This window comes from Python bivittatus, unplaced genomic scaffold (assembly GCF_059951505.1).
Source record: "Python bivittatus isolate LINGU-HERP-01145 unplaced genomic scaffold, Pbiv_v1 ctg000330_np1212, whole genome shotgun sequence".
NCBI lineage: Eukaryota > Metazoa > Chordata > Lepidosauria > Squamata > Pythonidae > Python > Python bivittatus.
Genome location: NW_028277058.1, coordinates 23958585 through 23982950, shown reverse-complemented (window position 1 = coordinate 23982950; position 24366 = coordinate 23958585). Strand labels below are relative to the sequence as shown.

The 24366-nt window shown below is 35.6% G+C and overlaps 1 protein-coding gene across 1 annotated transcript in view; it reads right to left on the bottom strand.

The window, feature by feature from the left end:
* Positions 1-211: 211 nt before the first annotated feature.
* LOC103060632 (neuron navigator 3) overlaps positions 212-24366 on the bottom strand; it is a 107544-nt gene continuing 83389 nt past the window's right edge. The window contains exons 20-31 of the mRNA XM_088141844.1: positions 24001-24154; positions 20548-20722; positions 18787-18884; positions 18290-18385; positions 14615-14783; positions 12595-12830; positions 10432-10586; positions 8832-8903; positions 7845-8041; positions 6417-6535; positions 5535-5732; positions 212-2975 (exon numbers count right to left, since the gene is read on the bottom strand). Coding sequence (XP_087997970.1) covers positions 2856-2975; positions 5535-5732; positions 6417-6535; positions 7845-8041; positions 8832-8903; positions 10432-10586; positions 12595-12830; positions 14615-14783; positions 18290-18385; positions 18787-18884; positions 20548-20722; positions 24001-24154 — 1789 coding nt within the window. The 3' untranslated portion in view covers positions 212-2855. The remainder of the gene's footprint in view (positions 2976-5534; positions 5733-6416; positions 6536-7844; positions 8042-8831; positions 8904-10431; positions 10587-12594; positions 12831-14614; positions 14784-18289; positions 18386-18786; positions 18885-20547; positions 20723-24000; positions 24155-24366) is intronic.

Below are 24366 nucleotides of genomic sequence, written 5' to 3'. Positions count from 1 at the left end.
TATTAAAATAGGGTCAGATAAAGGCCCCTGTTGACCAACTCATATCCTTGTAGTAAGGTTAGAAAACAAGTCAATCAATAACCTGAGAGGTCTAATATTTGCAATGGTTCTCTCAAGCTTTTCCCATAGTTTACACCTAACAATGGAATCAAAGGCAGATTTCCTCTGCAGTTTAAAAATAGCAGACTCAGTTGTCAATAAATAATTCCACTTTAATGGCAAAGTAATAATTTAGACAGATACAGTGTGCACACCTGCAAAAAATATATGCAAGCTGGTTTACAAGCTAGAAGAACAATAAATCAATATAAAATACATCATCCAGTTAAGTCTGATGACACCAAATACTTATTATTAGGGCTTTACAAAGACTACAAAACTTTTCAGATGATTTATCTCACTGTTTCTGCCTATTTACACAATATGTTACATTAAAAATGTACAAAATATAAAATGTATACAGACAAATGCTTCACAAACAAATTTTTAAAGTTGTAAACTAGGTGAACTCACTGAAATGTATTGCAGGGAAAATTGTATTATGTAGTATATACAGACAGGATGTGTGCATGTGTATTGAAAATGGCAGGAGTTCCTGGGCTTATATGTTGTTTTAGACTACATCAATCATAAGGAGCTTTCATTTTTGTCATTTACCAGAGAGTGGCGTGCTGCTTAACAGTATGAGACAGTCAGCTAATATTTGCTGCTGGAAATCAATCTGAGTACATTTTATGTGCATAAAAGCAGATTTTGTTATGAGGGCAGTAGCTCCATGCAGGAAACCTGCAGCTGATGCGACAGGGAAAATTGCATTGATTTCTTCAATATTTGTTTTGCAGTAGATATTGTTGCAGGAGTTAGTAGCACCAGTTACATGTCCTGAAGTTATCCATCGGCTATGTGTATCCTGAAAGCATTTCATCGGCACATGTCCTATTGTTGTGAGTGGACATACTCCACATGAGTTCTTTCATGATTGGGGGTTGAAGTACATGTCTGTAGAATGCTATAGCCCTTAGATTATTTACGTTAATTTTAACCAGCATATCCAATTACTCTGACTGGGTTTTCCTTCAGTCTGGTGTATCCTGCCAGGACAGATAGCATCTATTTTTTCTTCAAAGATAGACTGGTTTAAAGAGTGCAAATGTTCATTCTAGCAAGGATAGCCCCAGCTTTGTGATGACAATTCTAAATACAGGATGAACATACTGGGTTTATCTGTCTTTCTTTTTTTAAACAGATTGTACAGATTGCATTTTTGATTTGTTTACAACATATAGGTATTCTCAGTCAATGAAACATTTCTTAACATCAATAGAATAAAGTATAGTTTTGTATTTTTGTTGCTGTCACTGTTTTGTTTCCTTTCATTTGTGCAACACTTTTTATTTTCAGTATTTACAATACCCTCCCAATAAACTGTGCAAAATCACCCCCACCTTCCCCTCTTACAGTAAAAACATTTCTGTCTTGCACAGTGAATAGCACTGTGTCAGTGTTTTTGTAATGCTGAATTTCTTCATTTACAACAACTGCAATTAAAATAGCATGCTTCAAATGAAGGGGGAAGGGGAGGGAGGAAAATCAAGAACAATTTGTGCTCATGCTAAATCAAGTGCACCCAGCTCTGCTGGATAAAATGTCACACGTCTCTGTTTCTGGCTTAAATAAGTTCTTTCCAAATGGGGTAGAGCCAACTGTGTTGGACTTTTTTGTTTCGTTTTCTGTTCACAGTTAACTAAGAGTGGCTTTTGGGTCACTTGAATAGTTTAGATGGCAGGTCATTGATTCACAGAAGATAAAAATAATATATCTATATATTAATAGTTCATCCTTCTAGCCACCTAATTAAAAAAAATCTTGATATATAAACACAAGGCTACTGTGTTCACTGATGCTCTCTCATTAGTAAAATGAAGAAAGGAAACAGTGTAAATAATCAATGGTTTAAACAAATTAAACCAACTGTAACATTGTCTAGAAATCGGTTTTAAGGCAGTGAGACAGCACCATAGGAAATGATCTCTTTTTCCCCCACCCAAAAGACTCAAAACAAAGCCCTAAGCAAACCTTTAGTCAGCATCAGAATTGCTTAACAACAACAGCAACAACCTTGTTAAGAGGTGGGCAGGTGTTTAAAAAATACCATTGTGGTTAAAAACAATTTGGATATAAAAACGGGTGACTTTTTTCAATACACACACACACACACACACACAAGCAAACAAACAGAAAAGTTGGTGAACCACATCACTGCAAATATGGCAGTTTAGTATCAAATTGGCACTTATCCAGCATATCACAGTATTGTTTGTCAGGTAATTGCACAATACTGTTTTGTGCTTATTGAGTTTATACGCCCTCTCATTCTTCTTTTTATTTTGTGTCCACCTCGTTTTGGAAAGGACAGCAGAATATAATGTGAACATCGTTGCAATCTGGAATATGTGCTGTGAGGCACCACAGAGGTTAGAGGAGGAAGAGGAGGAGGAGCAAGAGAACTATGAATGCAGCACCCCCAAGTATATTGAAGTGTCACATAAAATGCTTCCACTGTAAACTTTCAAGACAAGAATAGAAAATAAAAGACTCATAGAGATTCCAGTTTGGCTAGTATGTGTGCAGTCTGCTTCACAGCCTCCCTGTTAAAGGCTCTTTCCACTTGAAATTGAACAAATCCCAGCTTTCAGTTCTGATTTGCTTTACTGCTTAAATCAGCTGCCTCCATACAACACAGCACACACATGCTCTTTCAGCAGCCACCCCATCCCACCCCATCGTGATGCTACTGGCAGCCCTTAACACAGGTATAGGTTTATCAGCCTCCTCTAACCAAAGCCATGCGCTCTTCAGAGAGTTGACTCAAGGGAAGGGTCCAGAATATCATCATGGTGGCTGGCAGTATCACTGTCACAGCTCTGGGCACTTGAGTAAGTGGCAGCTTCTTTGAGCCTCAATAGCATGTTCATCTGAGAAAGAAATACAGGATGGTGGGTTATTGATGTAAGAGTTAAAATGACTCAGATTAATAATAATCCAGTCCATTTTACTATTCATGTTTGCAGACCAATGCTGTAATGCATTCCACCTGTTGTGGCTGTTGTTTTAATTTAACAAAAATGTGCAACCATTTCTGTTTATAAGTCTTTTGTTCAGAGCTGTTTTAGGAAACATTTGCTGAAAATGTTTTCCTTTTTAAGGAAACTTTTTTTTGACTTATGTAGCTTTAGTTTTCCCAACCCTTTTAATGCTTGTTTGTGTAACTATATGGCTACCCATTTTATGAGAAATTTCTGCCTTAACCTCTTTTAAAGGCCATTATGTGCATTTTTGAACCTATGTTTCGCACAAGAAGAGTTTTTGTGCTCTTTCACATGGAGGCAAATAGATGCAACCAGATTCCATCCAGTGTGGGCTTTCACGCTATGATAGCCTTTGTGGTTTTTTTTAGAAACTTAATATTTTCACAACATAGACATGAGCAGCTGTAATACTATTGTTTTTATGCCATACAACAGAAGACAGAAGTGATAGTGTAGCACTTCTTCAGAATGGAGCAGGGCTTTGAAAAAACGTAGCTGACCAAAAGATTTTTCCAAAGTATCCGCTGAATCACGTTGAAGTCTTTAAAAACATAGAAGCAATGAAACTAAGGGGAAAAGCAACATGTAAGGCATTCGAAGTATAAGGGAGAATGGATTATTTAAACCAGGCCTAGATTCATTTTTCTAGTCCTTGTCAAGGATGAGGAAACCAACAAACAAACACTTTTTTGTATGGGAGGAGGAGAAAAAGAACCCCCATCTGCTTTGCATACATATTGAAGTGGAATGAGTGGCTGAATACAAGAGCGCCATCTGCTGTCCAGGAGCTGACCAAGACAAAACAATGCTATATTGCTGTGGTGAGGCTGGATTCCAGAAGAGCCTTAAGCACATCTTACTTAACATCAAAAGTACTGGAGATTTCTAAGATGTATAGAGCCTAAAATTATTACAGTTACAGGTGGCATTTATAAAGCTTTCCTCTTATGGTATTCAGGGAATGGGCTATGTTGACAGAATTTTAAAATAGCACATTTTTTCAATGCAGATCTACAGCTTCTCTGATCCAAAATATGTAAAAAATTGGAAGCCAGACTAAATCATGTGATTACACCTTCTTAGATTTATCTAAGCCTTGTAAGATCATGGTGGCTTTATTGCTGTCATATAGCAACTTCATTGCCTTAAGTTGAAGAAGGTTGCTAGCCTTGTTTACGATACCAGCAAAAATTTATGGAGAATAGTGGAAGCTTGTGTACAATTCTGGTCACTGCATCTGAGGAAGAAAGAGGCAATCTGCATCTTAGAGAAGAAAAGGACAATCAGATTGAAGCAGGTCTCCTATGAGGAAAGACTATAGCAATTGGAACTCTGTGGCTTGGACTGAAGGGGGGAGGGGGAAGGTATGAGGAGACATGGCAAAGGGATATTAGACCATGAATGGCATAGACAACATGGTAAAAGGTTTTCTATGCCTCCCTAACAGTGTTAGAACTTCAGTTTATCCACTGAAAGTAATTGCAGGGAGATTCAGAAACATTTTTGTACAGCACATAGTTAAACTGTGGAATGTGATATTAGCAATAGCAAGGGAGACAATTTCGATAGTTTTAAAAGGAGACTGGTAAGGTTTATGAAAGGTCAAACTATCAGTTGCTACTCATGCTAGGTAGTTGTCTACAAGCTGCTGAATCATAGGCACTTATATACTGATCTGGGACTGACCATGGAAAGGTGCTATCATCCTCTAATCCAAACTTCTGGGCATCCCAAATATATCCAGTTGGCCACATAATGGTCTTATGGCTTGATCTAGCATGGACCTTCTTACATTCTAATGGAGGAAGGACTCCAACATGTAAACCTATCTCTTTACTCTGCAGGTTTTCTGTTAGAGCTTCTGAATATTTTCCTAGAGAAATCTTCTTCAGATCTCTCACTTCACATACACATATCTTTAATATTTCTCTGCTTTTTGCTTCTGTGTGCCCTCTCTCTCATTCACAGCTATTCACCTTTGTCAGAGAAAGTAATAAAATGCATTCAGGGATACCATTAAGATAAATGAGTGCCCAGACATTTATGACCCCAACAGAATGTTCTCTTTCTTGCTCAGTATGAAGTGTGATGGAATGTTAACAGAGTGGGTCAAAATTTAGGACTGGCATATAAATACTCATATATTCTGAAATGGTAACTCCTTAATCTGATTCATTCTTTGATTTATTGTACATATTCAGTGAATTAATGCAAAGCTAAGAAGGGCCTTAAATTTAACATAATGGGGGTTATACATTAAGGTTTTTTTTCACTGCAGTATAAGGGGACATGCAAACTAGTACCAATTTATCTGAGCAGCCAAAGCAGCAAGTAGAATAAATTTAACCTACCAAGTGTTCAGCTGTTGCATACAATAAGCAATTAGAACAAAAAGCACCACTGAATAAAGCATATGAAAAAACAATAAGCATTGTTTTATTTTACCAAAGGATCTCCTTCTGATTCCATCTGTGGAATGTGCTTTGAAGTGGTTCCTTCTTTGGCAGATGCATAACCTTCATATCCAACATCTTCAGGTCTTAACTGAAGTAATGATGACCAATCATGCTGCAGTGAACTCCATGGACAAGTCTCTGCTATCCACTTTGAGGGGTCTTCCCAAGGCGCACGTTTACCGTACATCTAAATATATATCCCAAAAGAAAAGTAAAAATGCCTCATTTCATTTTATTAAAAGACATTTAGAATGGAAGCTATGAACCAAGTTATTATCAAGTATTCATCTTGAATGCCCCACAATGCTACCACATAAGTTATGATTAATGAAGAATCTGTTTAGTTTATAAGAACAATAATGTCTGGTCAAAGATTATTGGATTTAAGTTATTGTGACACCAAAAAATGGATAAGACATATATATTTGTGGTGTCTGCTTTCTAGACTCTTAGCTATTGTAACTTGTTTATCCCTCCCCCCCTTATATATTCCACTTCTACAAGTTTATATTAAAATTTGGGGGGTGGGGTCAGTATCTCACTGATTACCAGTATTCAAATGGGGTATTTCTATTAACAAATTGCAAAATACTACAAGAGATCAGTGACAATCCCACTGAGTATTAAATAGTCATGTAGCCAAAGTAAGTTTCTGTTCCTCTGGGCATTTTTCTGGTCCAAGGAAATTATCTTCAGGTATTGCAATGTCCAATGGTTGCAATGATAGGGGCACAGATTTTATGAAGGTCTAAAAATTAGATTATCCTCCCCACTCCTGACAAATTTTGGGTTGTTTCTTTAATCAACCTTTGGAAATAATAATGAAGTTCACATCCCAAGGACTCAGACTGCTGTTTGGTTAGGCTCCTACCTGAAGTCCTTCTCTCACAGCTTCCATTATATATGGCACCAAGGAATAATTCCAGAGATCAGTAAACCACACTCTAGAACCATCAACATCAATAGGACAGGGTAGAAAAAGGCGAGGACCTAAAATAAGAAAATATTTATTAAAAATATGAGATTACATTCAGTGTCATAAGTGGACTTTTGCTCATGCAGCATGGTTGCTCATGTTGTCTTTTTCTCTGTATATTATGTCCCCTTCTTATAAAGAAAGTTTGGGTGTCATACAAGGAAAGGGGAGATCTAACTCAAGCTGTTCTATTGTCAGATACACACAACTGATATACTGTTTATATGATATACATTGCATTTTAGGGACAGCAGCCATTTTTTCATGAAGCACAATTACATTTTTCTGCGTTAGCCTTTTCAGCCATACGATTTAGAAAAATACGTTATAACATCTGGCATTGGTGAATACTGAGGCACAGAAATATGGGTGATGTATTTCTAAAGACCAATTCCTTCATTGGTTCCAGTTGGCCTTTGTTTAAATGGCAGAAATAATTCTGAAGACATTTCATGTGAAAATAAGGTGACTATTTCTTAAGTACATTCAACATCAGCTCTCTGCCTTGTTTGTCAGCATTGTAGCAACTGCCAGCTGTTATGTGGCAACTGCTAAAACAAGTTTATTCAATTGGAAGAAACCTCTCTCTTTTTTTTAAACATACCATGATTTGAAACATTCTTTGATCTCTTCTTCAGGGAGGACTTTTTTGCAGTGGGGTCTCCACTGGTCTTGGGGTGCCATTTCTCACATGATTACTTAACACAGATTTATAATGACTGAAGAGGGCTTTTGAAGCAGTGATACCTGTTCTTGGATTTCTCGAGAGTTCTGAAAGAATTTTAGACCTCTCTGTCTACTCTGCTTCCTACTGCTGCTTGCTGATCCATTCTGATGCTACATCAGAATGTATATTATTAATGGCATGAAGAAATGTGAAAAGCCAGAATTTTAAAAGACAAAAATTGTGATTAAATATGTTTTCCAAGAACATGCATTTTACTTTTGTTTATTTTAAATATTTTTGTTTTGTTTTAAATTGTCTCTTCATATTAGTCAGGACTAACTGCTTTGACAGCAGAATGTGAAAAGGAAGCCCAAGACAGTATAAGTTAAGGCGGATTGTAGACTAAGGCTAATGAGAATTAATGGCTTTGTGTTATTCTTTAAGTAAGAATTTCATTCCAGAAATGTAACAACAATATCAATTTTTCAAACACAACCTTCTGTTAATTCAACCCTCAGATGTTTGCTTTGGGATAAAAGATAAGCTATCAGTTATTTTGCCATTAACAACAGATTCATAGTAAGCTTATATGGTAAAATAAGCCTCAAAGTTCAGTTTTAACCATAATTTGAATTCTTAACTGTAAAAGGTCTTACCAATGGTTATATCAGAAGAACTGTGGCTTTCTAAGAAGCTGTTGAGATGATGCCATATCTTGGGAATCCAGTCAATAATTTTGATGAGATCATTATTGCGGGCATTCCTCTCTAGCTCTGTTTCAATCAGTTTCCTTCTCAAATATCTGGATAAAAGCCCTTTAATAGGCTCTGTGTGATTAGCACACAGCACCCATCTACACACAAAACAACAAATCAATAAAATAATGGAATCCAAATGCAAAACCTGAGGCCATCCAGTAAAATCTTACAGCAGACTCAAAACAAACAAAAATGTACTTCTTTTTACCCTATTATTAACCTACAGCAACCATTTCCATGAGCTGATGTGACAGCCACCAGCATAAATTGCTGAAAATAAAAGATTTGATCACAGCACTTAAGATATAGCTTGTAGTCTCTTATAAGACCAAATAGTATTTTCTGTGTTCACAGACCATGTCTCTCAGTGCCTGAAGTTAGCAATTAATCACTGAAGATGGATAATGACTGTGCATCCTGTTTGTGAACTTGCCTTTGGCATTTGGTTAGCTGCTGTTAGTAAATAGATTTTGAGCTACATTATTGTTCTATCACAGGAGGATAACACATCTCTAGCTAATAATGCATAGTTTCTTTTCAGCTTGGTCTTGAGGTCCATGATGAAGAAAAATACTGTTCTATAATACTATACTATACTAAAATATAAAAATACTATACTAAAAATATATTAAATCTTAATATATTTAGTCTTTTGTGCTTTCTGCTATCTTGTGACAAGAGCCAAATGGCAGATCACTTTTGCAATGGTGACAGAAACAACCCCAAATATGGTGGTACTATATCTTTATTCCATCTGACTTTTCTGCTTTCTGCTTTTATATAACCATATACGCAACAATCATGAACTTATTAAAACTAAAAATGAATTAACCTTAAAGTTCTGAACCTGAGTCTTATGACATATATTAAACAAAGAATCTTTACCTGAAGTTTTGATGCAGTTCTAGGTTAGGTGATGATGAAACTCCCTGGTTCATCGTTCCAATAATATAGGGACTTAAAAAAAAAAGTGATTTAAAAAAAAATCCAGCAAAATTGAATAAGCACAGAATATTAACAAAATAAAATAAAAACAGCACTAAAATCAGCAAGGGTGACCACAGAAAAATCCTTACTCCCTTAACCTCTGAATATAGAAAAGGAAGAGCCTATGAAGTAGTCACAATGCCAAAGTAAACTCACATTTAAGCAAACTCATTTTAATATTGTTTTAATATACTGTATGCATATTTATATTTCAGAAAAGTTCCTTTGGACACACTTATGCTAGGTCTCAAATGTTTGCTTAAATGTATTCTTGAGCTATGCTACAGATACCAGTAGAGGATGTGTCAGATGTTAAACTGATAAACTGAGAACTGCTACTTCAACTTTGTGTGTATGTGTGCGCCTTCAAGTCAGATTTTTGACTCCTGGAGACTGCCTGGACTAGTCCCTGCAGTTTTCCTGGCAAGGGTTTTCAGAAGTGGTTTGTCCTAGGGCTAAGAGAGAGTGACTGGCCAAAGGTCACCCAGCTGGCTTTGTGCCTCAAGTGGGACTAGAACTCACGGTTTCCTGGTTTCTAGCCCAGTGCTTAACCACTAGACCAAACTGGCTTCACTTCAGCTTTGACACTTACTAATTTTCAGTTCTTTCCAGATTAGCATAGCCTTCTATAAGTTCTTGGTCCAAATGATTTTTTAAAAATTTACTTCAATGATTCTGTAGGTATGATATGCAACAATTACTTTGTTGCAATTTAGCCATCTCTGTAATAAAATATTCTTTAAGTATGAGGCCACATGTCAAAAACTGTAAAGTATGAATAAGTAGAATTTTACTGAGTCCACATTTTAATGAACTTTTCACTTTCCAGACTAATATGTCATATAATATTTTTATAACATTTGCAGTGCAATTTTGGCTAAACATTTGCATACAGTAACATGCAGAGTAAGGAAAGTTGCATACTTTATATCTGTTCATAGCAATCTGTTTATGAAACTCACATTTATACATTTTTCCTTTTTCTTAAAATCACAAAGTGAAATGTGTGTTAGATAGACTAGACTTATGACTAAAAACATGCAAGACTGATCTGGACCATCTGTAGACTATTCTGTGCATCTCAATTTGAAAGTGATATGATAATATGTTTGTTTCTGCTTTATATTTTGGATTTAAACCAGTTCTGTAACTTCACCAATTTTGATGATGATGATGATGATGATGGAGAAGGAGGAGGGGGGGACTTGGAATGAAAAACATTGAATGTATAATAATAGACCACTCTTCTTAATTAAAATATGAGATTAAAACATTTCCTAAACTTCACTAATTATATTCGCAATTTTACATTGTATTCTGCCATTCTGTATACTAGTCTTCTCCAACCAAACCTTCTGTACATGCATTGAATTACAACTCCCTGCATTTATAGCCAGGCTATAAGATCTTGGAGTTCTGGGAGCTTCAGTTCAGTATATTTGAAGACTGCCACGTTGGGAAAAGCTGCACAGCACCAATGACTAAAGAATCAACCTACCATTTGTTATATTTACAGTTAAGGAAACCATTGAAGATGTCACTCAAGGAACCAACATGATGCAGGTTGTCAAGAATTATTACCACAGGAAGGTCAGCACTACTATTATCAGCATTGCACTGTTCAGCCAAATTAACAAGATATTGTTGAACATCCTTGAAGAAAAGGAAGATAATGTAATAAGACAGAAGTATTTTCTATTGCCAACTTCACATTTATGAATCTTTTGTTAAAACTAAGTGTTGTGAAATGATTTCAGTAGTCTCAAGCAAAGAGGCTTTACCTAAGCATCTTCTTTATCCAAAGCTTATAATTACAGTGTATTGTTCAATATGTGCAATAGAATTGTGCTAATCTGTTTCCCCCACATCCACAAATGTAGCAAAATATGTAAAAGGAGCTTTTATTTGAGTATATTCAAATGCAGGGATGCTATTTTATGTGATCAGGAATCCTGATCGTGATGTTCTCTTGACTGGATGTACCTATGTACCTAAGATGCATGTTTATAGCATTCTTTCAGGACCTCTAATAAGCATAATCTTTCTTTCTTTCTTTCTTTCTTTCTTTCTTTCTTTCTTTCTTTCTTTCTTTCTTTCTTTCTTTCTTTCTTTCTTTCTTTCCCCAGTTTTTTGTTTATAGAATACTCAAAGCAGCTCAAACAATTAAATATACAAAATAGAAAACCAATGTAATTTAAAATTAAAATCAGAATCATTAAAATAAAAAATTCAAGTAAGAACTGAGAACAAGATGGGTCTTTATCATTTTCCTGAAAACTGGGGAGTCACCTTTTTGGAAAGACCATTCTCTAGCTTTGGGGCAACCCAGGAAAATTACTAAGTACATGAGCTTCTGGAAATGGGGGATCTTCAAAAGGCACTCTCTGCTGATTTGAATAATCAGGCAGGCTTCTATGAGGGGAGGGGAGCTTTCAAATAATCAGTACCTAATCCATTTAAGTTTTTAAAGGTCAACCAGCACCTGTAGGCAACTGGAAAGAAGTTCAGTTCAAGCATGATATGGTTCTTGTATTTGCAATAATTAGCAACCAACTACTGCATTTTTCAACAAGTGCAATTTCTGGACACTTTTCAAGGGCAGCCCCACACAGAGGTGTGGATAACTTGCTAAATCTATTTGGCTTAGGATTCTGAAGATCCAATTAATGAAAGCATGTTATATAGACATTAAACAGCATAAGGAAGAAATGAAGCCCTGTGTTCTTACTTAAACTTTTTAGTCCCCTACATGATTTTAACCTAAATCAAGGCAACTATTATACCTGAAAATCTGAGATTACAGTTGGATCCTAAAATGCCAAGTGATGAAAATTATCTTTTAGGAGAGTGTGACTTCTTCATCCAGTCACCATAAGTAATTCTGCCTTATATAGATGGAGTTTAGCTTATTTAACCTCTTTCAGTCCACTGCAGGGTCCAAACAGTCTCTCATGGAGCTAACTGCTACATCTGATTCTAATGTGAAAAATATGTAAAACTAACTCCAATACTTTACTCCAAATCCCTGTACAATTTATCTCAGTAGTTTTAAATAATTTTAGTATGGAAAAGGAAATAGAACCTTGTAAAACTCCATATATAGCTGTTAAACAGTTGATTATAAGCCCCAAACGTTATTTTCCAAGATTACTTGTGAGATATTATATCAGCTGTTTAACAGCTATATGTGGAGTTTTACAAGATTCTATTTTCTTTTCCATACTAAATTTTAATTGTGCATTCCTTAGGTGATGCAGATAATACTATGACTAACTGTATAAAAAGCCAGGTATAAACCAACTGGACCACATCTTACTGACTGTGAAATGTAAGTATTCAATATTCAAGAAAGATGCAGCAGCAAAGATATATCATACTCCTATTCTGTATAAGGGGATATACCTACCTGTCTCAAACCAAACAAATTACATGTTAAATAAGGAGAAAAATATCACAAAAATAGCAAAATAAATAAGAATATGCTATGGCAGATCACTGAAGATATGGGTAATATCAGTATAGGAAAGTAGCAAGCAAAAAATTGTCAGTTATTATCCAGTAAAAATATTGAAAATTCAGTTATTAAATAGATCTAAGATAAAGAATTAAACATTGTTCCTTAACATTTACAATGTTTATGGCTCTTTTTCTGAAGTCTTACCTTGGTTGATTTGTGATCAACAGTAAAAGTAACAATGGCATCTTCCATTTTTTTCCTGCCAGACTTAGTTATCAGATATTCAGCAAGCTTGTTGGCTAAATAGGTCTTTCCAGTGCCGCTAGGTCCTGATAGGATAATTCTGTGATGTTCCATCAGTAAATTAAAGTACCGCTGACTAATTGGTTTAGGAATTAATGTATCAAACACAAAGCTGTCCAAACTATTTTCTTCTACTCCTGACAACAAAAACAAAATAAAAAAACAAGATGGGTAAAAAAGAAAAGATAATCCTGTTGTCTATGTTGTTTTTGGTAAAGTATGGAATCATTTAGAGAAATAACTTTTCATACTTTTTTTCTTTCAAAATCAGTTCATTGAATTTTAATGTACCAGTTACAATTACAATTTTAATTTCAATCATGTCTTAGCAACGTGATTAGATAAGCATTTGCAATCAAAGCAAATGTGAAGTGAAACTAGGTGAGGCAGCAAGGCAGATCTGAAATGGCTGAGACACTTAAATGCAAAAAGGTCAAACTGATTACAGCATGGGTTAGCAGGTGGGAAATATCACCCTAAATCACAGAAGGTTTGTTTGAAGGCCCTCAACACTGGAAAGGCACTATGCCTATATGGTTGAAGTATTTGATTAGGAATCCTAACCCTCATTCTTCAACATTTCTTTATCTTGTTCATAGATTTTTTTCTTTCTTTTTTTTTAAAAACCACTTAATAAAAATATAACTAAACATGTATGAGATTCTCAAAATTAAGTTAACATTAATAAGAAATGTTAGATACAGTGGTACCTCGGGTTATGAACGCCTCTGTTAACGAACTTTTCGGATTACGACCAGCTCCGGCCACAAAAATTTACCTTGGTTTGCAAACTCTGCCCCGGGGTACGAACAGGATACATGGCCATTTTCCCTCCCGTGACACGGTCCGCGGCCATTTTTCCGCCCCTGACACATGGTCCGCGGCCATTTTTCCACCCCTGACATGTGGTCTGTGGCCATTTTCCGCCCCTGACACGTGGTGGTAGGGAGGGGGACTCTCCCTCCAAGCAATAGCTGCCTCCCTGTCCTCCATGCCAGAACGGATTAACGGTAATTACATTGAACCTTATGGGAAAATTTGCTTTGGGTTGCGACCAATTCGGGGTGTGACCAGAGTCACGGAACGAATTAAGTTTGTAAACCGAGGTTCCACTGTACTAAGAAAAAAAGAAAACTGGTGCTAAAATAGAAATGGCAGTGGTGAAGTGGCTTAGGAGATAAGGCATATTTTTGAAATGTAAAGAATGTATCTACTCTCTCTCATATTATATGGCTATATCCATTCCACTTAAGACTAACTTATTTGTAAGTGATTATCACTACATATACCTGAGGATTGGGCAGTTTTATTTTTATTTGCATTTCCTGCATCAATATGTGGATTCTAGGGTTCTGTTCTGTACAGTACGATTCTTGGCTCACAAACAAGAATTAGAAATGATATAAAATATCTATTTTCAGATTGAATGGATAAGTAATTATGAATTTTAGGCTAAAATGCATTGGGCGCATATGTCTGTGTATGTATATATTTTACATCACTGATGGAAATAGAATGGATTTATGAATGAACAGTTTGAAACTGACATGAACCAAAATAAGCTCCATTCATCACATTCACTACTGGAGATCTAATTTGTTGGAATCTTGTGGAGAAGAAAATGGGCCTTATCAGCTCCAGGCTTGTTTTAAAAAGTAGCCATCTTAACTAAAACAGGGCAGATGGCTCAATGCAGGCCATTGATTTAATATTAAAAATCTATTATTCATAAAAATGTTCCACTTCAAATTGGTATCCAATTTTATTCATGTATTTTGTATCATTACTTTTATTCTTAGCTGAATGTTTACGCTACATAAAAGTACCCGTAAGTTTTCATGCTATGCTGTACAGTATTTTAGAAAAACAACACTACAAAATATGCAGAAGAAGAAGGGAATAAATTAAAGGTGTGTGTTACCTTTAAGGTTCACTGTGATTATGTTATTATCTCCAACCAGATATCCACAAGGTAGCAATTCTGGCACTTCTTGGTTATGGGCTCTAATTATATCACCTATGCAATAATTAGCTATACAGTCTGAGCTCAAACCAAGGCTAGTAGATGGATCTACTCGGAAAACATATTCCTAAAATAAATAAATAAAAAAAAGCAAATTGAAGTATTCATAGTTTGCAGTAACATGAATGAATAATTAACCTACCGGTTCATATGTCACCCTCACTACCACAATTTGCAGATAAAGACTATGCATTAAGTTTTAGATGGAAATGTCAAAGAACAAATAAATAACTCCCAAATTTCTAGTATTTCTTGTTAAATTTTATATAACATAATTATCATTACCTTGATTTCTATCTTGTCAGCTACCTAGATTGTTGGCAGCTTATAATAATAAAACACAACAAGTACTTAAAGACAGTCATCATAAAAACAAAAACCAGAGATAGACAGAAACTCTATCCCTTAACCCATGGGGAAAAAATACTTCTAAGGCATTTGGGCCAATTTATCACATGTGCAAATGAGGCTCAATTTACCCGAAGTGCACTCATACAATTCTACTGATACAAACTAGGATTTCTAATCTAGAAGCTAACTTGCAAACTGGCCTTTTAAAAGCTGGGAATGTAGGGCCTTCTGAAGCTCAAGTGGCAGATTTTTCCAGAGAAATGTGCAGCACTGGAAAAGGCTTGCTTCCTCACTCCTGCCCATCTAACTTTTGGAAGGTAGGAATGTGAAGCAACTCTTCCTAACTGGACCACACAGGATGGAAACATGTCATCTGGAGCAGACAGTCCCAAAGGTATTCTGGAACCAAGCCATATAGGGTTTTGTATGCAATAAATAGCACCTTGAACGGGAAACAAGAGGTAGCCAATACAGCACCATCAGTATCAGGGTAATCCTGCTAAAAAGGCTCTCACCCATCACAGTCATACTGCTATATTCTACAGTAGCTGAAGTTTCTAAATCATCTTCAAAGACAGCCCCAAGTACGGCATGTTATAGTAATCCAAGTAAGGACGTTTCTGTCATGGCCCAGGATAGAGATGTTCAAGAGAGTATTATCCACATATTGACAATTCCTCACCCTAAACCAATGGTTGAGTTCTCTTAGTGGTTTCATGTAGACATGCTTTGACATTTACTATAATATAAAGTATATGCAATTTAGCATGAGTAAAATAGATTAAACTAGACAAAGGTTGAACTAGGGTATTTGGGTACATACTGAGGATCTGAATGCATGTGTTGTCCATTTCACATATATTTCTTTTATTTGGATGCATGTTTAAATACATATTCTGATGGTGATCAAGCTTTCCATTCCAATGCACATTCTTACGTAACTTGAGATGGTTTAGCACTTTGAGTGAGGACAATACAGTCATCTTTGTCCTGATGTATTAGATTACCAGTTTTAATTACCTATAGATTTCTCAATGTATATTTTTCCTAACTGGGCACATGCAGATCAGAACTATAGAACCACATCCCACATCGTTTTCCAAAATTGCATTCCAAGTTCCACATCCAATCTCCATACATCCTGGGTCTGCAAATGAAAGTTTGTGCATGTATTCTTTCCAAATACTTTAAAATTTTATACTTCTGGAATTTTAGACTATATAGAAATCTAAATGCATTTAGATTTACTTAGCAGACATCCATGTTTAAAATGTAGGCATTAAGAGCAGACTCAACAGAAGCATATAACCTCCAAAATAGATGAATGGCAACAAATCTTATTTTTTGTAAGCTGCTTCTTTGTGTGAAGGGAATTTACTTGGCTCACAAATATAATTACATGTTCTCTGATTGGTTGAGATCATGTAGTGAAGAAAATTAAAACTTTCTTTTAATTAAAAGATGGCAAGAAAACATTAGAAGATCCAGGGAAAATAATGTGAAGAAGCATAGCAGTTTCTTTGGGGGCCTCTTTCCCCTCAAACACATATTTTTAATTAACAAAATGTTTGAGGGCTATTATTTGTTACAGGCTATCTTAAAAGTCACAGGAGATTTCAAACTCAGGCCACATAGGACAATTATTTTCAGTTAGACAACCTACCAGTTGTGCTTAAAATTAATTTTTAGCGAGACTTTGCATCTTGTAGAATGAGAATGTCATCATCATGGACTCAGTAGTTCCGTCCCTTGGCTTTTTATTTCATTTCTGCACGTAGAAGCACCACTAAATAATAGAAAACCTGTTGCCAGTTTTCTTCACCTTGGGTGTGATTCAAGGTGCTGATTCATTACCTATAAAGGTCTGCATGGCTTAGGGCCTGGTTACTAGAGGGACCACCTGTCTCCCATAGTATCTGCCCAGCTGATCCGAACTGGCAGGGTTAGCATGCTCTGTATTTCTTTAATGAAACAATGATATCTGTCAGGACCCTGGAAACGTGCCTTCTCTGGAGGGTTCCCCCCAAGATTTGAATGGCCTCCACCCTACTGGTGTTTTGAAGGACCCTGAAGACCTGGCTCTTCACTCAAGCCTTTAGCAAGTGTGATTGAAGCCTCATTTTCTTCTTTTTCTTTGTTCCCATCTGCTTTAGTTATCTTTGCCATCTTTACTCTTTTCTTGTATTAAGTGGTTTTCTTGTTTTAAATGTTTTTCTTAACATTTTTTAAACAACCAGTCACTGGGAGTCGGGCAGCATATAAAATAAATAAATAAATAATAAATAAAATTAGTATGTTTAGAAGGCTAGGCTCAAACTGTTTTCTCTCTTCCTCTTCAGGTGTTTTAAACTAGGATGGCTAAACTAGGATAAGAATGGATCTGTACATACTGATCTCACCACCACATCATGTTCTGCCCAAGGTTCTCTTCCTCTGCCTGAGTAATGTTTATATTTAGCTCCCCTTTAGACCTACTGATAATGGCTCAGCATTTGTAATCTTGCTGTTTAGGTGGGTTATATTTTCTTATGTGATTTAAGAACACCGGAAGAAGGTTCAGACATGGAGGTACTGGAAACTGTTTTCCATGGAACAGTATTCAGTTGCTAAGTTCTTATTCTTAGGGAGAAGGAAATTATTCTAATTACATTCAGCAGCTATCTTTTGTTTGGACATTCCATTGAATAACAAGTGGCTTTTATAAAGAAAAAAATAAACCATTGAAAACTAACTGCTTCTTAACCCAATGCCTGTCGGTTCTCAATCTTGAACTTATCTAAAAATAAATAGGTTAAAAAAAAGGTGAATGATCACACACATTCATCCTTGATGGTACTAGAGCAAGGTACTCTGGGAAAGCAAAACTTTCTGGCAAACAAATACTCATCTCACTGACCCTAATCAGTCTTAGATGTGAGTTTACAAAGCTCCGTTTATTGAACTGATCGAGAGGAATGTCTTGGCTCCTTATATAAGTTTTCTTTTTATTTACACATAATCTATTTGTTTAGGCAAACAGATCATAGGAAATTATCCTATTAACTGGTTGCAAGTATAGGGTTAACACAGCTGAGCTGAAAAACCTGGCCCACCAGTAGAGTTTTCTGGGTCTCTTTGCTGACATCTAGTAATCATTTGGATTTTTGCAGCTGAGATGTGGTAGCCCTAAATCTATCACAAAATCTGCTTGCTGCTCATTCTGCCAAACTTGCAAAATCTTACCTTAAAGAGACGTCTAATTACACCATCTAATACATCCCATTTTGTTTTACCACTGACCCTGATGGAACCTATCAAATATGCCTGCATTCTTTGGTCCTATAAAGAGAGGAGATAAATAAAAGTATTCAACACTTCAAAATATTATTTGGTTAAGCTTATTTAAGTATTTTCCAAAGACAAAATTATATCTTTTTCAGCTATGCTATAGATATCATAACCAATATGATGCAGACTTTATATTGAAACATTTCTTGATACAATTATGAATGCACATATTTCTGTAAAGTACAGCATAATTATACCAAAATGCCAGTATATCTCGGTGCCAATGTAAGTACAGGATGAGAAAGATAAAAAGGATTCATTCAATATTATCTGTTGTACTCTAAGCTGAATATATTGCTGATTAGAACAGAACAGACTTTAGAGCAACAGCGGCAGATACAGAAAGATAATTAAGATAATGATATGGCAATAAAAGTTGGAAGGCAGAATACCTTCGATCGACCGTAGCCCTTGTTTATTGTGACAATAATCTTAACGTTCTGGCCTTCTTTATGGAGAGTTCCATCTGCAACATCTTCCAGTAAAATATCTACACAAACAATAAATATAAGTGCTCTTTAAAAATAAAGTTAAATTTGTGTGAATATATTCTGTAAAAGGCTATGATTCTAATGGCCTATGATATTTTCTTTTGGTCTGCTGACAAAAGCAATAAGTCAATCATATATTTTGAATACATGGATTTTGTCCATATTTTGCCATTTGGAGTCAGATCCCAACTCAGGATGTCAGAATGTAATATGTGCAAGGAAATATTTCCAACTGTATGTGAGCACTTATCTACCTAATAAGGATGCATAGATAGATTGAAAGCCACCTCCCTCTGTTACTGAATATTTAAGCTGGTTAAGGTATTGAGAAATTAATCAGGATATTGTATCCAGTACAACCAACCATTTGCAGAAGAGTTCAGCTGAGTGCCAAGACAAAAATAATCAACATTTCAATGGTATTTTCATGTGGTTGATAGTAGGAAATGGACAAAAAGGAAAGGCAAGAATTCTGCTAAATAGACACTACTGTTCATTACATGACTGAGGAAAGATGAGAGTCACATGCAAGATGAAATGAATAATAGAAGGAAAATTCACCAACTAGCTTCAAGTATTTAGCAAGGATAACTCAACTGAAAATTATTATTCATATACAGTTTCAGTTTGGTAAAGAGCATCAGTAAAACAAGTTCATTTTTCAAGTCTGAAAAAAGGGTTAGGTTTTCTTGAATGAAAATTATGACTTTGAATCAGCTAAAAGGGTTATCTGTTTGTTTTAGGGCAAAAACAAGTTTGGCCTAGTAAAGATAATTTCTTCATCTTTGGTTGCCTATTCTGCTTGATATCATATATTAGGATCCTTAACATTTGTATTTTTTGGAACATCCATCATTTTACAAAAATAAAATAGTACATGCCTATTTAAAAGTTTGGGTTTACTGTATGAGAACTCCAGTATATTACTGTAGTTTAAGATGTAATTTTTAGATTGCTTTGGGATTTGAATCCAGATGTATTCTTAGAGACTTCTGGAGCCTTAGAGCCCAATCTACCTGTTACCTCATACCTGAGCAATAACATTCCAAATGTGACTGCCCCCTCAAAAAAGAAGAAAAGTAGCCACAAATAATAAGTAAAAGGCTATTAAATGCTGGTAACTTCTTGTTATTTAATATATGTCAACAATGAAAAAGCAGGATAACATGAAAAATATTAGAGAATACACACACACACACACACACTCAAGAAAAAATAGAAAAATGCACATTTAATGATTCCATATCAATATATTTTGCTGCATATGTATTGTATACACATAGGTTGTATACAAAGTTCTATTCTGCTGATGGAAACTTCCTCAAGTGAAGTCAGGAAACACCCAGCCAATACTACTTGCTGCTACTACTACATACAACTACATACAAGAAACAACATACTACTACATACAAGAAACAACAAAAAGGTAGTATGATATTTCAATTTTCCTTTATATGACAAGGAATTATTTCAACTAATTTTCAAAGTTGTAGGCCTCACATATAATGAACAGCTTTTCAAATTTAATTAAATTTCTCTATACTGTGACAATAAAATTGTATTTGGCAAGAAATCTGTAAGTGCGGGTGAATGTGCGTGGAGAGAGAAAGAAGTATGACATGATGCAAAAATGCTCGTTAAGAGAATATAACTTTTACTTACCAGATGTAACTGAATCTGTGATGTTTAAATTATTCAGAGAGAGACCTAAAGACTGTCGCGAAGAGGAAGAAGATGTGCTGCTTGAAGACTCTGAACATGGCCTGACTGGTTTGCCAGTGTTTCCAGTCTCAGCCTTCAAACGATCATTTTCAGCTTTCAAAATCTCAATTTCATTCTAGCATTTAAAATACAAGTAAGCAACAATTAAAGAAATGAATCAGAGAATTTTAATCTCTCTGGTATATTATAGATAATCATAATTTAACCATTAAAGCCAAACAGTGGGGTCCTTGGGGTTCTCTGAGCTTGGTTGTTTTCTTGCAAACGTTTTGTTACCCAGCTAGGTAACATCAGTGCTAGAAGGGAGTGGGGTTTGCTCTCTGTTTATATACAGTGGCTTGCCCTACCAGTCTGTGTGTGTGTGTGTGTGTGTGTTTCTCCCAGTAGTTCTTTGATTAGGGTATTGTTTACTGCTTGATCATCTGTCTGGTGATAATCTTGGTGTTAATCTCTGCTTATCTGGGTGATGATTGCTGGTGAGGAGGTATTCTGGTATTTTCTTTTTATTGCCTCTTTTGAATAGTGTGTAGATATTGTGTTGAATAGTGTATTGTGTTGAATAGTGTGTTGGTGGCTGCCTTGTCTGAATACACTATTCAACACAATAACACCAAGATTGTGGGTTTGCTCTCTGTTTATATACTGGGTCTTTCGGTTTACTTAAGATGTTTTGGAGGGATTTAGTTGGTTTGTGTGTTGTGGAGATGGCATGTGGTTGGAACAGTCTGTTGGTTGTTTCTGAGACATTTCTGATGTATGGCAGTGTTATCCTTTTCATAGCTCGTGCTGGTTGTGTTATAGTAGGTTGAGTGGTCAGGCACTCAATGATAAAGTTATCTGGATATCCATTTTGTTGGAAGATGTTGTATAGGTGGTCTGTTTCCTTTTTCTGCTGTTCTGGGTTGTGCTGGGGAGCATGTTGTTGTTTTCTTCTTCTCTGGTGAATTGTATTACTTTGAAGATGTTGATGGTTTCATGTGTCTTCTCTAGTTGTTCCTTTTTGTTCCTATTATAACAAAGGTGTCATCTACATACCGGATCCATACTTTTGGTTGTATACATGGAAGTCCTATAGCTTCTAGGCGTTGCATTGCAATCTCTGCTATGAGTCTTGACAGTGGTGATCCCATGGGTGTGCCTCTGATTTGTTGGTATATTTGTCCATAAAATAGGTAGTGAAGCAGAGGTTGATGAGGTCCATGATTCTGGCTATTTCCTACCTAGTTACCTAGCTGGGTAATGAAATGTTTGCAAGAAAACAACCAAGCTCAGAGAACCCCAAGGACTCCACAGTTCAACTCTGAGCTACATATAGTCTCTTCTATAAAAGCCAAACAGTTAACACAGATGCAAAAATATAGAGAGAATTTTCATTAGTATAGCTGGAACTTTGGGGACATCATATTTTTCAATTGTATCATACAGTTGTAACTATGGTGTAAAATAATACCTATCTAATTCAATGACAATTAGCCTTGGTTTACTTGCATTATTAAGATGCATTCAAGTAATAATTTAAATGGAGATTTCATGGAATTAAAAATAGCCTTAAACAACTAAACCGAATCAAACTGAGGATTTATTTCCTTCCATTGAAAACACCAGTTTCAGAAGAAGGATGTTTCTCTATATTATCATAAGGGAAGAAAGGGTTCAGTTCTTCCTTTAGGTCTGTGGAAGTCACAAAAGTTATCAACCCATCAAACTGATACAGGGGCATTAAAAAAAACAACCACTAAGTTAAATACAAATATTCTAATTTGGACAGCAGTCATTCAGTTAGTTTGACAGTTACAACTATTACTTGACTAGACAAATGTTGTAAGTGAATGTTGGCAAAATTTATCCACTCCCTAAGTAATCACAGCATACAGGACATGGAAAGAAGAAGATCTAACCTAATACAAATACAGTTGCATACAAAAGTTTTATTAAATTGTATGCTTACGTGAGTCTGTAAAGGACAAAATCTGTACAACTTTCTGCATATGTTGAAGAAGATTCTCAGTCATCCAGGTGGAATTATCTGGAGGTTGAGTCATGGCAATTGGACTTCTTTTCTTTTGGTCTGATACGTTTCGCTGCTTGTCCAAGCAGCTTCTTCAGTCTTGAACTTGGACAAGCAGCGAAACATATCAGACCAAAAGAAAAGAAGTCCAGTTGCCATGACTCAACTTCCAGAACTTTCTGTATATTTACTATTTTATGTGCAGGTCTTTACAATTTCAGAATAAGAAAAGAGTGAACAAGGCAAGTGGAGAAATTAGGATAAATTACCCTAGCAGTAAATATTATATAATTTCTCCTTTGGTGGAATAAGAACTTCTGAATGTTTCCTGTGGCTGAACGCTTCTAGTTCAGAAATATCCTTAGCGTTTCTTGCTTGCACTGTATTTTAAATACAGTATCTTTACACTACATTAAAAATCTCTCCACAGATTTTCAATAGCATCCAAGTATGGGGATTGTGCAGGCCAGAGTCGCTGGGAGTTAGGTGGCATAGAAATTTAATAAATTATTATTATTATTACATCTCTTTTACTAGATATAGATATTAACTGAAATTTATATTGTTTTAACTTTTGGTTTTGAATTTTTATTTTTATTCTAGTATTTCAAAAATTAAGCAAGTCATAAATAATACACTATATTTTGTCCTTTCCTCCTACTGGAATTGTTTTATTCTCTTTGTTTAACAGACTTCTGTGACAATCAGGTCAAATCAGCTTTTCAATAACAGAGGGCTCATAGCTCCACAGGTAAGAGAAACATTTTATCACATTCTTGGAACTTGATTTCACGTTGGTCTGAATTGTTGTGCTCTCTCCTTCATTTTCACACTTTGAACATACAGTAGCTTTGCAATCATATTAAATGCTCTAAAATAGTAGGTGAAGTAATACCTAGTAAATGTGAAACATACAAATTTGTCCATCCTTACCTGATGAACAAGAAAATCATAGAACAAAAAGACAACATTAAATGGTTGGAGTTAGAGCCATAGCATTAAGCAGCTATGAAAAGCTTCAGTTCTAAAAAATTGATGTAGTTCTGATTGAAGCAACCAGCATGCTTCTAAATCCCCAGAAGTCACTCCGCTTTTTGAGTAAGTTATCTCCTAGCAACATTTAGCAAAAGAACTGACAATCATAGAGAATTTCTGCCAATAACGAACACAGGGATGCTATGCAAGATAATATTTTTTTAGAAAGAGAATGTTCAATCTAATTCTGTTATTTCATCTAATTATTTTTCAATCCCAGAAGAAACTCAGCTGTATGTTTGCCTTTGATCCCATTTCAAGGTGCTGTTCAGTTCAGGGTGATTACAGGAGGCCTTTAAAGAAATAGCTTTTTTGAATAATGCTCTAATCAGTTGTTCCATGGAGCTGACCTGCATGCGGTTCATGGCTTCCCGAATTTGGTCAAGATGATGGGCAGAGCTGAGGGCCTCCAGACGAATATCTGTTAGTTTGAGCTCTTTCTCCCTGAGCTCATTTTTCAGCTGCAGAATTATTTCTGCCTCTGCTTCTGTGCATTCACAGATCCTAAAAAAGAGAAGAAGGTAAAGAGGCAGAAGATTAAAGGAACATTCTCTTCTCAAGGCAGAATGTTATTATAGTATATCAAAGAATCAGAAAGGGTTTCTGCTGCTGATTCCTAGGAACAGGAGGGAGAATTTCATCAAAGCAACGTGAGTTAATTCAGTTTAAAAAAATATGAAAAGGGGAAATAATATCTAGATAAAATTATAAGGTTG